At 40.0% G+C, this 12,986-nt stretch overlaps 1 protein-coding gene across 1 annotated transcript in view; it reads right to left on the bottom strand.

Annotated features, from left to right (window-relative positions):
• Positions 1 to 12,791, bottom strand: part of AQP9 (aquaporin 9) — a 48,668-nt gene extending 35,877 nt beyond the window's left edge. Inside the window, exon 1 of the mRNA XM_003827892.4 lies at positions 11,497 to 12,791. Coding sequence (XP_003827940.1) covers positions 11,497 to 11,607 — 111 coding nt within the window. The 5' untranslated portion in view covers positions 11,608 to 12,791. The remainder of the gene's footprint in view (positions 1 to 11,496) is intronic.
• Positions 12,792 to 12,986: the final 195 nt, after the last annotated feature.

Here is a 12,986-nt window from a genome sequence, read left to right as displayed (position 1 = left end):
TATGCTATCGATTTCCCTGCAACCCCACCATGCCCACATCACTCATATGTGTTGCCTGTTCGGTCTCACTTACCTTTGGAGCTGTTGACTCCTGTCTTAAGGTCTGGGAAGAGGAAACCATTAAGCTTTTGGTGCCAGTGATTTCCTGGCCTTGCAGATACCATGGTGATAACACACCTGGGCTGGGATGCAGTCCTAGCTCCTGGAGAAAGCATCTGTGGCTACCATCAAAGGAAGGACTGCCTATAGGCAAAACTTTGTCTAAGGTGGTGGCCATAGTGTTTCCAAAAAACACAATCCCCATTCTTGAGAAGGGAGTCATTTAGGGCTTACCAGAGGCTTCCCTGCTCCTATAAGTTTGTAACTGGAGAGGAAGGAGAATCCATGGCAATCTGTCAGCACAGCACTCTCTGCAAACCTTGGCCCTCCAGCCTGTGCTATAGGTGTGTGTTAGAGAAGTCCCCCATCCATCCTACTCCACCTGTTTATTCCCTCCTATTCAGCTTATGTGACTATAGCCTTTTGAACATATGCAGATAACAATAATACCAATAACAACTAATCTATATTGAGTGAATTTTGTGAGTTGAGCACTTTCCATGCATTAGCCCATCAGTCCTCACAATGACCTATGAGTAAGGCTCTCTTTCTGTCTCCATTTTACAAACTAGGAAACCAAAGCTTAGAGAAGTTAAAAGAATTGCTCTCACATTCCCATAAGCGGTACGTGCTGGGGCCAAGGTTTGACTGCACATGATTTTGACCAGCAATAGGTGAAGGAGGAAACATTCACATGGCATTTGCGCCATGGTGAGGCACTCTCACGCACTTCACTTCTGTGAGTCCTCCCAATACTTCATCCCCAGTTAAAAACTGAAAGTCTGAGTGACTTGATACAAGACCTATTGCTAATAGGTGACAGTTTCTGAATCTGGAGCCAGATTCTTTCATTCCCATCCCAGTGTTCCTCCTGTGACAACTGCTGCTGCCTCTGTGGGTCAGCCTGTTTCCTTTATTAGCACAGAGTGCAGATTTATGCACAGCTTTCCTGTCAGTTAGTTTTCCAATTGCAAAATAAAACTTTCTCAGTCATAACAAAAATAGTCACAAAGAACCAAGACTGAAACCTGGATCTTCTGGCTAAAAAGAAAATATGTGGTGGCATGCAGCCTGACAGAATATCAGGAAGAGGTCAATCACCCAATAACCAGCTGTACTTGAAAAGAGGCGATATTAGGGCAGGCTCATAAAAAGAGAGGAATCTGCAATTTGAGAGCCAGGTGAATGGGAACATGGCCAGCCTCAGTGCTCTCCAAGTAGAAAAAAGCACCAAGAACCAACTCAGAGCTCAGAAAGGAGAGGTGATTGAACTCCACTATCTCTACTGGGCTGAAAAGAACAATGCTCTCCTTTTCTGACCTCACCAGGCATTCACATCCCTCAACTCATCCCAAATGCTGACCTGGATGGGAACTTGATCACCATCCCAAGGACCAGAATAAGAAATGAATGAAGCATTTATTAATTAAGTTGTGTTTGCATCAGGATAACTGTGACTCTGAGTGGGCTGTGTGTGAGTGGGGGTTGCTGAGGTCAGTTCTCCCTCTACCCACAGGGCCCAACAGTGCCAAGGCCGCCTCTTGTCACTCTCAACCTGGGAGATCTCTGCATATGGAGGAGTTCTGAGGACTGATGTGTTTCCAGGGTCTGCAAATCTCAAAGTATGTTTCACAGATCATTAGTTCCATTAGATGCTCCTCAAAAAAGGGGTTTGTGGTTAAGTAGAGCTGAAGACAGCTTTACATTCTGTTCCCCTCTTAAGAGATTTACAGAGAACATTAAAGGCTCTGATAATTCCTGCAGTTGAGAAAACTGCTTATTTTGGTTTAACCCAGTGTTTCCCAAACATATTTGGGAAGGACCACATGTATTTTTTTCACTTAATTCTTGTTTGCATCTTTTGGAACTAGTGTTTTTCAGAACAGATTTTGAGCAACTCCCTACAAAAATGCTTTGAAAAGACATACTCTACTGGGTGAGCTCTCTCATGGGGAGGAAGGGGGTGAAGAAAATACATATGAATATGTACAATTTTTTAAATTTCAAAAGGGTATACTATAAAATATAAGAAATGTGTTTCCTTCCAACCCCAGATTTTAAATATTATTCTCCACAGGTAACTAATATCAATACTTTCTGGTAAGTTGTCAAAAAGCGTGCATGTGCCTCTATGTGTGTGCATGTATATGTGTGTTTGTGTGTGTGTGTGTGTGTGCATGTGTTTATACAGGTGAGGGTATTTAACACATACCATTTCTGCCTGCTTTTTCTACTTGAATAGCTTATTTTTGTATTAGCATGTAAACCTTCTATTTAATGGGTAAATAGGAGTCTTGCATAGATGCACCCCCATTTTTTTAACCAATCACCTGTTGATAGAAGCATAGGGTTTTCGGGAGGTACTCTCCTAAGAAAGCTTGAATTTCCAGAAAGACTCTAAGGCATGTGCGCTGAGAGGGACTAAGCCCTCAAGTCGTTTATGGTCTTGACTGACTGTTCTAGGCTCACATCTTAGCATGACCAGCCAAGCTACCGAGATGGAGAAAAGGGCAAGGGGAAGGGCAGGCACACTTTGCTGGCATAGTTTCTCTTAAATCACTTGCTTTGCTTAGAAGTTTCAGTGAACTCAGCAATCCTGCCCCAGACATGAAATTAGGTGCCTGCTGGAGGTATAATGGGCACCTAATTTCTTCACGGTTGAACTGCTTCAGCCATTTGAACCATCTGTGGGTTGTTAGGTCACTTTCACAGGGCTGATGAGTAAATAAGGGCCAACTTCTGCTCTCATTAGTATGTTTTCCTTTCTTGTCAAGTAATGAGAACATGTTGCAATGGGATTCGTCACTAAAGAAAAACTGACGAAACCCACTTCTGGAAAGTAGAAAAAAAAAATACTTCCCCTTTGAAAGTCAATGAAAACAGTGAGTTTTCTGGGTAAAATTAAAATTCACAATCAGAAGCAGAATCCTGTTTGGCAGAATCAAATTTGGCTCCAGGAGTCTGCAGCCCTTAGATCAGTGATCCAGAACGGACTTTTCTCCCAAGCGCCTTGAAACTTTAAGATTTCCCAGGTGAGCCTGGTCCTCCACGTTCATTGCTGATAGGGGGAAGTCTGTAGGAAAATTCTCCCTCAGCTGCTACTGACTCAAAGTCTAAGGATGTCAAAAGAGCTGGCCTCATTTGTAGGAAGCACGAGGTCTCTTAGTCATTTACGGTCACAGATGGGAGAAAGGGCACAGAGTGCCGTTCTTTTGGGAGAGTGCTCTTCAACAGGCACCTGCATCCCCCAGGCTTCTCTTTTCAGTTTGCCACTTCACAGCAATCATTTCTGGCTGGCGGTATACCTGGGGAACCCAGCAGAAGCAAATGCAAACCTGCTCTGGAAGAACAAATCCACACCTTAGGCCACGTGGAATTCCCACATGGAAAAATAAATCTCCCTGAAGAATTTATAATACAGATGTATAAAACACTAAAGGAAAAGATCCTTTATGAATAAGAGTCAGTAGATAAAATAGGCAGAATGATTCACTCCCCCGCAACTCGAGACGACAGAACAGGTTTAAAATATTATAAATATATTAGGCTTTGGTGAGTTAAGGAAATGAAAGAAATAAGCACACAAGAAAAGAAACTAAAAGAAAAAAAGAACCAAATAAAACATATAGAAATGAAAAGATAGTGAAACTAAAGACTCAATGAAAGTGTTAAACAGAAGATTAGATAGAACCAAATAGGGAATTGGTGAACTGAAAGATAGATTTGAAACAGCAACTATACAAAATTCAGCATGGATTAAGAGAATAAGAGAAGAAATATGAAAAAAATGGTTGAGGCATAAAAAAATGACAGAGTCAACATGCATACCAATATAGTAGGAGTTCTAAAAGGAGAAAACAGACTGGGGGAAAGGTAAGGTAATAAAGAGGAAAATTTTCCAGAATTGGTAAATATTATAACCCTTTAAATTGAAGATGAAAAATGAGTTAAGAACTAGAAATAAATTCACCTCTAGGCACATTATAGTGAAATTTCAAAATAAAAAAACAAAGTGAAACTCTTATTAGTTACCAGATAAATTCAGATTATTAAGGACAAAAATGAGACCAAGAGGCTTGTCAACAGCAATAACAGAGGCATTGGAAAAATGACAGAGACACCTGAAAAATGCCAAGCAAAACTAATTATCAATCTAAAATGTATCAGCTAATTTATCATTCAACCTTGAGCATGAAATAGACACATTCAGACAAAGACTGAGAAAGTTCATCTGTCACACACCCTTCCTGAAAAATTTTCTAAAGGAAGAACTGCAAGAATAAGGAGACAGAACCCAAGAGAAAGTAGTGGGTGTATGCAGTAATGATTAGCAAATAAACCAGTAAATGATAGGAATGCATTTTTAAATAAGCAAACAAAAATATTTATTTTAAAACACCAGTAACAACAATAATAATGAGGGAAAAATTTAAATATTAGACAACAATGACATGTAAGATAGAGTGGTTGATTGGAGTTAGAATTTTTTAAAGTTTTTGTGTTGTTCAGAAGAAAAATTGATTTACTTTAAGTTAAAAAATATATATATATATGGGTAATTTTTTTTTTTTTTTTTTTGGACACAAAGTCTCATTTTGTTGCCCAGGCTGGAGTGCTTTGGCACAATCTCCGCCTCCCAGGTTCAAGCAATTCTCCTGCCTCAGCCTCCTGAGTAGCTGGGATTACAGGTGCACACCACCATGCCTGGCTAATTTTTGTGTTTTTAGTAGAGACCAGGTTTCACCATGTTGGCCAGGCTGGTCTTGAACTCCTGACCTTAGGTGATCCACCTGCCTCGGCCTCCCAAAGTGCAGGGATTACAGGCATCAGCCATTGTGCCCAGCCTAAGGGTAAATACGTTAATAGAAAGGGCACACAGAGGAGAAAAGGCAAGAATAAAGAAAGCTGATCAACTCAATAGGAGGACATAAGGAAGATCAAAGCAGAAATTACTGAAATGGAAAACAAACTTCTTTTTAAAAATTGAAAAGAGGATGTCACCTCAGGTATAGTAGAGTTTTTTTCTTTTATCTTTTTTTTTTTTTTTTTTTTTTTTTTGAGATGGAGTCTCACTTCATCGCCCAGGCCAGAGTGCAGTGGCGCAATCTCAGCTCACTGCAACCTCCACCTTCCGGGTTGAAGCGATTCTCCTGCCTCAGCCTCCTGAGTAGCTGGGACTACAGGTGCATGCCATCATGCCCAGCTAATTTTTGTATTTTTAGTAAAGATGGGGTTTCACCATATTGACCAGGCTGGTCTGGAACTCCTGACCTCTTGATCCACCCGCCTCGGCCTCCCAAAGTGCTGGGATTACAGGCATGAGCCACCGCGCCTGGCCAGACCTGTAACTTTTAAAGAAATTTTTCTTGTCATCTGTCCATCCCTCTCTTTTTCCATGCACATGCTGAGTAATCTTCAAGAAATAGATAACTCCCATTTTACAAAGTGCTCCCGAAAATAGAAAAAAAGGGAAAATTTTGATTCATTTCATGAGTCTAATATAACCTTGGTAATAAAAGTAGAAAGACAACACAACAACAAACAATGTTCTCCACAACAAAAAAATGGTATATGAGGTAGTGCAAGTTTGGACAAACAGATCAATGGCACTGAATAGTCTAGGCATAGAACCACATATGTGTGTGAACAGGTGTATGATAGGAATGTCATCACAATCAGTGGAGAAAAGATAGACAGTCAAAACTGGCCTTGGGACAATTGTCTATCCTTCCAGACATAGATAATAGACCCCAATCCCAAATCATACACCAAATAAATTCTATTATTTAAAGACACAAATATGAAAAGCAAAATATTAAACCTCAATAAGAAAACACAAAATACCTTAATGTATGGATTTAAAATAAATATAAATATCCTATAACAATTAAGAAAAAGTAAAGTATCCCAAAGAGAAAGGTGCAGAGGCTGTAATCAGGCAATTTACAAAAGAGGCACCTAAACGTTTAGTAAATACAAGAAAAGATAATCACTGCACTGGAATTGAGTACAATTACTAGTGAAATTCCATTTTTCTCTCTCTCAAATTAGCAAAATATAAAAGTTGGATGATATCAAGGATGGTTGAGTATGTGATAAATGGGAACTCATGTCGCTACTGGAAGTACAACTTTGAAATCACTTTGGAGAGCAATTTTATAATACACATAAAGTTGAGGATGCACATACCCTAGGACCACCAGGTCCTCTTCTAGGTATATACTCCAGAGAAACTCTTGAACATGTGTACAAGGAGACATGTACCAAGATGTTCAATGTAGCAGTCTTGGTAATTGTAATCAATAGTAAGAGGGCGATGGGTACATAAACCAGTCATACATGTTCCCAAATTAATAAATTTCAGAAAGTGTCTCTGGGAAAAAGTCTCAAATTGGAGAAGATGTATAAGCTATGAAGCTATATATGTAAATTTTTAAACATATAAAACTATAATATATATTCTTATAGGCAACTGTAGTAAAACTTCAAAAGCATATATTAGAATGTTAACTGTAGCGTGGTTAAGAGAAACTGGAGAGATTTGATTCTAATCTCAGCTCCACCACACACTTGTTTGTGGTCAAGTGACTTAAACATACTAAGTCCTAATTTCCTCATCTATAAAATGAGAGCAGTATCTTTACCTCATTAGATTTAGTTTAGATTTAGTTTAAGGATCAAAGTGTCTGGGGTATAGAGTATGCTTAGTGTTAACCTCCTTTGCCCTCTCTTGTCCTCGTCATCATATTTGACAGGAGACAGCCTCGAGTCTTTAAACTCTTGCTTCAAGGCAAGGATCTAAGGAGAATCCCCAGTGTTTAGCACTTCTGCATGTTCAGATTTAGAACCGCAGACGTTCTTAAAGGGACAGAACTCCCAAGTACAGAAGTACCAATCCTTGAAGGACTGAGCATTGAACATAAATCATAATAACAAGAGGCAGGTAAAACTGATGGTAGACATCCTCTGATGTTCTGCTGTGGTGGAAAGAGCTTTTGATAAAATGCTGCAAGACTGTGGGTGTCTGTTCTCTCAATTGAATGATGCAAGAGTCAGGCAACAGAGACCATCTTATTCCAAAGTTTCTGAGTGAGGGCCTGAGGATGGTGCACGACTTGGACAGACAAACCACCCACAGACAGAATCCAGGGCACTGCTGACGGTAGGGGCTTCTGATCTAGCATCTATTGGCCAACTGACAGCTCTAGCTCCATGTGACCCTCAGTCCTGGGCACGCTAGACTTGGAGAGATGGATGGTTTTGTAAAATAGCAAGCTAGAAGAACCAAGCATGGAGGAAACAGAGAAAGAATAGGTGGCTGTTGAGCCAGAAAGCAAGACAGAGAAGTTATGGGGTCTCTTGAGGCCCACTTTCCTATAGGTCCTTTGCTCTGAACCAAAAGAGTGGTCTTGAGGAAAAGCTAGAAAACAGAAATACTAGAGGAAAAACACAGTGCAATGCTTGGTCAGTGTGTTTATCAGAGCTGAAGACATCACTGAGCCACCTCAGAACCCTGGTGTTACCTGAGGTTTGAATGTGTTTGTAGGTGGTGAAGAGATCCCAAGACTCTGCTAGCAGATCTCCTATAAAATATCCCCACCACGATCACGTCTGTTCTGTAAAATCATCTTGTGACACTGCTAATGTATTTTAAACTGTAAACTTTGTCAAGTTCGCTTGGGCTTTCACATGAAAGGAGTTAATTCTCATCAAATGATGGTATTAGGGAATGACTGGAGTCAAGATACCAAGCCCAGCTCTTTCATTCAAGGGCTGATAAGTCTCTTAATTGTGTTACACTTGTCTCTCCATCTGGCAAAATGCAGTTGATCGCTCTCCTTTCTCTCTCTTCAGGAAACATACAAACAGAAACGAGAATTTGGACAAGTGAACACTCTGTGCTGCTCAAGGGAAGAGCTCAGTGGAAGTCCAAGAGCGAGTGTGTGCCCAGGGCAGGGCAACTGGGCTCTGGGCTGATTCCCGGGATGCATGATTACATCAGCCTGAGCTCAGCTTCTCCACCAATAAAAAGGGCCAGTGATATCTGCCCACCCTTATCTCAGAGCTCTCCTGCCAGTACCTGGGCATTCCAAATAATGTACTAGACCAAAATTGTCCTGGATTCTGCCCTGCAAAGTGGATGTTTCCTTTAATTTGGCTTATAAACTTTCTGATTTCACTCTAAATCCTGACCATAGATTCTTTTGTCTCAAAAGCTCCCTAAGATAGAATAGACCTACTTCAAGATCTGAACAAACTTTGTAATAATAATTTTAAAGCCCTAGAGTGTCTATAACCAGCATGTCTGATTGAGAATCCTCTCAAAATGGAGTGACAAACTCTGTGACGCCAGCAAGGAGGGATGATTTCTCACCCAGTCCTGGTGGAAGGTAGGAGCAGGAAGAAGGGAACACTGCAGTGTCTGAAATTTCTCACATACAATCAACCATCCCTGTCCTTCCTTCCTCCTTCCTGTACTGCCCACTCCCCTATTTCCTCCATAGTCTGTGTTCCAGGATAGTTTCTTTCTATTTCCTTCAGGGCACTGAAGGTAAAGATCAAGGGTACTACTTTTAGCAGAAGTACTTGCATTTTTTTCCATTCTAAGAGATGCCAAAAGTTAGACCTCTAATGTGGAAGCTTGACAGGGTAAGAAAAGAATTCAGCATCTGTCCGACTACACAGTATGTTATCTACCCAAAAGTCCAGCCCTGGAAAGCTGTCCTTCCACCTCAGGAGGAAAGACAGCTGCTTGCTGGGTTGTTCACTTCAGCATCTTCAATAAGATGAGCTCTGTATCAAAGAATCCTGAAAAGTTTGAAGAGAGAGGAGAATATATAGAGTAGTAGGAGTGAGCATAGTCCCTGTGAGAAATGACTAGACATGACTAGAGATTCTGTGAAGTTCAGCCCAAGAAAGAGATCAGCCTTTTGCATTGCAAACTTTCCCCCCACACTAGTAAAGGTGAAAGGCCTACCTATCCCAATGACTAAAAGGCCAAATTAGAGCTAGCTTTTTGGCTTATGACTTAATTGTTGTTGGTTTTAGTTGTAGTTTATAAAGAATTTTTCATGGACCTTCTTTTCTCTTAATGCTACCAGTAGGCCTTATCAGTCCTTTACACCAACTGTTCCCAACCTTTTAGCACCAGGGACCACCTGTACCAGTCCGTGGCCTATGTGTTGGGGACCCGTAATTTATACCATGGTGTGGATTAGTTTGAGATGCTCCCCATAAGAGCAGTTTTTGAAAGGAGGGAAAAAAAATAGAACCAGACTCCCAAGGTTGGCGGAAAAAAACAATCTCACATATTTGAAAGACTGAGTCCTTTATATCCTCTGCCATCTTTTCGATGTTCTCCTTCCCTTTGCCTTATCAATGTACAAAGCTTTTTACTAGAAAATACAAGGCAAAATGCACATTCTCTAATAAAGCAGAAAATTACTTTGGATAAACTTTCAGCAAAACCATGTAGATTTCTTGGTTTAAAAAAATTGTGTTTGTGCGGGAACTTTTTGTTTATACATCCCCACAAGCTCCAACAAAACTGAAGATGATAATCAAGTTTGCAGATTTTATTAGGGTTCACTTTAGAAAATAAATGTATAGTATAAATGGAAATTAAATATTTCAGGAAATGACTGGCTTTATCCAGAACATACAAGTTTTAATTTTTCAACAGACAATATCAAGATGTTCTTTATTTAGCCCCTACCTTGCATAGTGGGGAAGACACAAGGCCAGTTGAACAGTGAACTGCTGAAAGCAAATTTCACTTTCAACACAAAAAGCACGGGATTATGAAACAGGTTCTTCTTAAGAAATACAGAGGGTTTTAAACTTTTTGGTTGCAAAAAAAAAAAAAAAAAAAAGATGTGTAGTTCATTTCCTCCTCTGTTTTCTGCAGAGCACTAAGAATTGTAACTGAATTTGCTTCACTTTTCTGACTCACTCGTCACTGTGAGGCTGTAATCACTCTGTATTGACAACTGCTTTCCTCTTTGGGGCCAGATTGTCAAGTAACATGACAGAGGGGTCTCAGTCTCACTAAGAAAGATTTTCCAGTAAGCAGTGACTGGGAATCATAAAAATCACTGACTTTCATCTTCTCTCTTTTATTTCTTTTATTTTAGTTAGAAATAACTACTTACATAATGTCTTACTACATAATGTCTTACTACATTATGACAGTGAGTGTGGTCAGAGCAGCCAGGAATGAATGCCAAGGGAAGATGAGGAGTGCAAGAAATTGTCCGTAACTCCCTGAAAATACTGTAACGAATCTGGTCTAATGTGTTGCTCAGAGACCAGAAAACTTATGACTCTCTCTTCACATTCCACTAGTTCAATTTTTTGAGTTCACATTTGTTTCTCATTCTTGGCTTAGCTGATGCATTCCAAGCTTATTCTTCTAAATTATTATGTATTTGCCCAAAGCAAAGAACTTTTAATGCACAGAGTTTATGGGCTATTCTCTATAACTTTAAGGAAAATGAAATTATTTATACCTGGAGTAGGAAATCCTTCAGCAGGATAAAAAAAACCAGTTGAAATCAATAGTTGCCACATGATAATACATTTCTATTCACAAATGGCCTGGCTCCAGGTAAAACTTCAGGATACAGAGAATGCTAGAACGTGCAGCAAAATGAAAGCCCAGACCACTTAAGTAAACTTTCCAGTCTCTTGTTAATAGCTGAGTAAATCTCTGGGCAATCCTCAAGAGGTTCTTAGAAGTCGCCCCTCGTTTATATCTAGAAGGTTCTTGTAATTGTCTTGTAAATCTCCAAAGATATTTAGAGATTACTTTGCTTTAAATAGAGACCAAAAATGATACAAAACTAAAGCTGGACTATTGCCTGGTACACTATTTCTACCTAGTGCAATTTTTAATTTCTTAAAAATCAAGTGATCTGACAGCACAATACTTGTCAAGCACTTGTCATACTGAGATGTTTCTTGCCATCCATATGTATATTTTTGCCAACCATATTTATTGACTATTGATGCTTATTCCAGGTGGCTGAGTCACCCCAATGCTTGGAGGAAGCAAGCAGGGTACAAATCAATTGATCAATGAAAACACTAACGACTGACTTTTAAATCACAAAGCCATTTTAGAGTATAAGTAAATACCTGAAATAAAGAAGGCACTTCACTCACTCCTTCTCTTCCATTCCCATCAACTTTTGTGGGTAAATGCAATAGGTAATTGAAAACTTAATATCACAACCACTAAATAGTCAAACAGCCTCTAGTAACTTGTTTCTTCCTGGAAAAGATGAATCTGATCCCAATTAACTTAAAGAAAACAAACCAAACAAAACTCTCCACTACCAGCCTGGCAGCTAGGGAGGCATTATTGGGTCTGAATGTAGGAAATCAGGAAATACTTACAATCAAGATGAACGTGCCCAAGAACTCAGAGAGGGTTTCTTTCGCTAAGCTGCTCTTCAAGACCAGTCTCTGCTTGAAGCTTTTCCCCTTTTCTGCTCCCTCAGGCTGCATCTTGGGGCTTCTCTGAGGACTCCTGTTTCCACCAATACCTACTTGTTGTGGTCCTCACTTTCACAGCCAGATGAAAATGGACGTTTTGACAATGGCTCACAGATTCCTGGAGATGTCTGGCAAGAGTCTCTGACTGTACAAATGCCGTTCCGATTAGAGGCTGTGGCTTAATCGTCTTCTGGTGGAACTGTCATTCCCTGTTCGCTGCTATTTGTTTGAATCTGTGACTTAGAACCCGAAATCCCCAAAACAATCCCTTTTGTGCCTGACAGATTAATCATTACCTTTATTCTCAAGGTACTTTTTTCTCTGTTGGTTTTTTTCAAGAGATGAGAAAAGAGATGTGCCAGTTGTGTTGCCAAATCACAGTGATGGGCCCTGGTCCAGAAAAGATTTTCATGTTACACAATTGCAGGCTTCTGATTTTTTTTTCTTCTCATTCAGAAGTGGGTGGTTGGGGTGTAGTTTGGAACTGTCAAATCAGGTGTAGATATATCCAATGTTAACATTCTTTTCTGAAAAAGGTTTTTATGCAAAATGAAGAATTTGAAGAAAATATAGATTTATCATCCTAGAAGATTAATCACTCTTGTTTTCTTCTGGTATCATTTCAGTGGCTTCATGATACCACTCTGAGGTTAGTAAGAACCACATAGGCCATCCTAGAGATAGAGAAATTAACATACAGAGAGACCATTGCAAGCTTCACACTGCAAGTCTGTAGGACAGATGGAGTCACCTCTTCGGTTATGAAACTGGGCTTCACTTGCTGAAGATACTTTAGGATCCAAGAATCAGAAAGATGGAGGAGTCACCTTTTTGGTGACTTCTGAAGTTTCTTCTGAAGAAACATTCCAGTTTGGGTTTCTTCTGAAGAAGCATTCCAGTTTGAAAATAGTCACTCTTCTTCATTCACCATGAAATATTTAGACATAATACATAGGAAATAAACAATAGCAGCTTGAAATTCTTTACTGCATGGAGATGACTGAACTGGAAAGAGATCAATTAGCGTGTATGTCATTCTAATCAAACGAGAAAGGGAGCCAGTACACCTAACCGAGGCTCCTAGGTTATACCCTTTCAATTTGATAAATTGACATCCTTGCTGGCAAGAAACTGTGTTTGGGAGTAGCTCCTTGTCCTGCCAAATATTCAAGCCTTGTTTTTCCAAACTGGCTTATCTGAAGAAATAGAATATAGCATTAGTTTCTAAATAGCAAGGCAGGCCTAGTTTCTGATTACCAACGTGGACTCGTGGAATTAGTATCCATGCTGTGTGGTTCCTTCCAGTCCTCCCACAGGGAAGCCAGCTCTGCATCAGGCCCTCCCCTAGCTTTGCAAAAAGGGAGGGAGGAGAGGACATGGAGAAAGCAGCT

Source organism: Pan paniscus, chromosome 16, assembly GCF_029289425.2.
Source record: "Pan paniscus chromosome 16, NHGRI_mPanPan1-v2.0_pri, whole genome shotgun sequence".
In the NCBI taxonomy this organism is placed as follows: Eukaryota; Metazoa; Chordata; class Mammalia; order Primates; family Hominidae; genus Pan; species Pan paniscus.
Note: the sequence above shows the minus strand (reverse complement) of the source record. Positions and strands in the feature narration are given on the sequence as shown.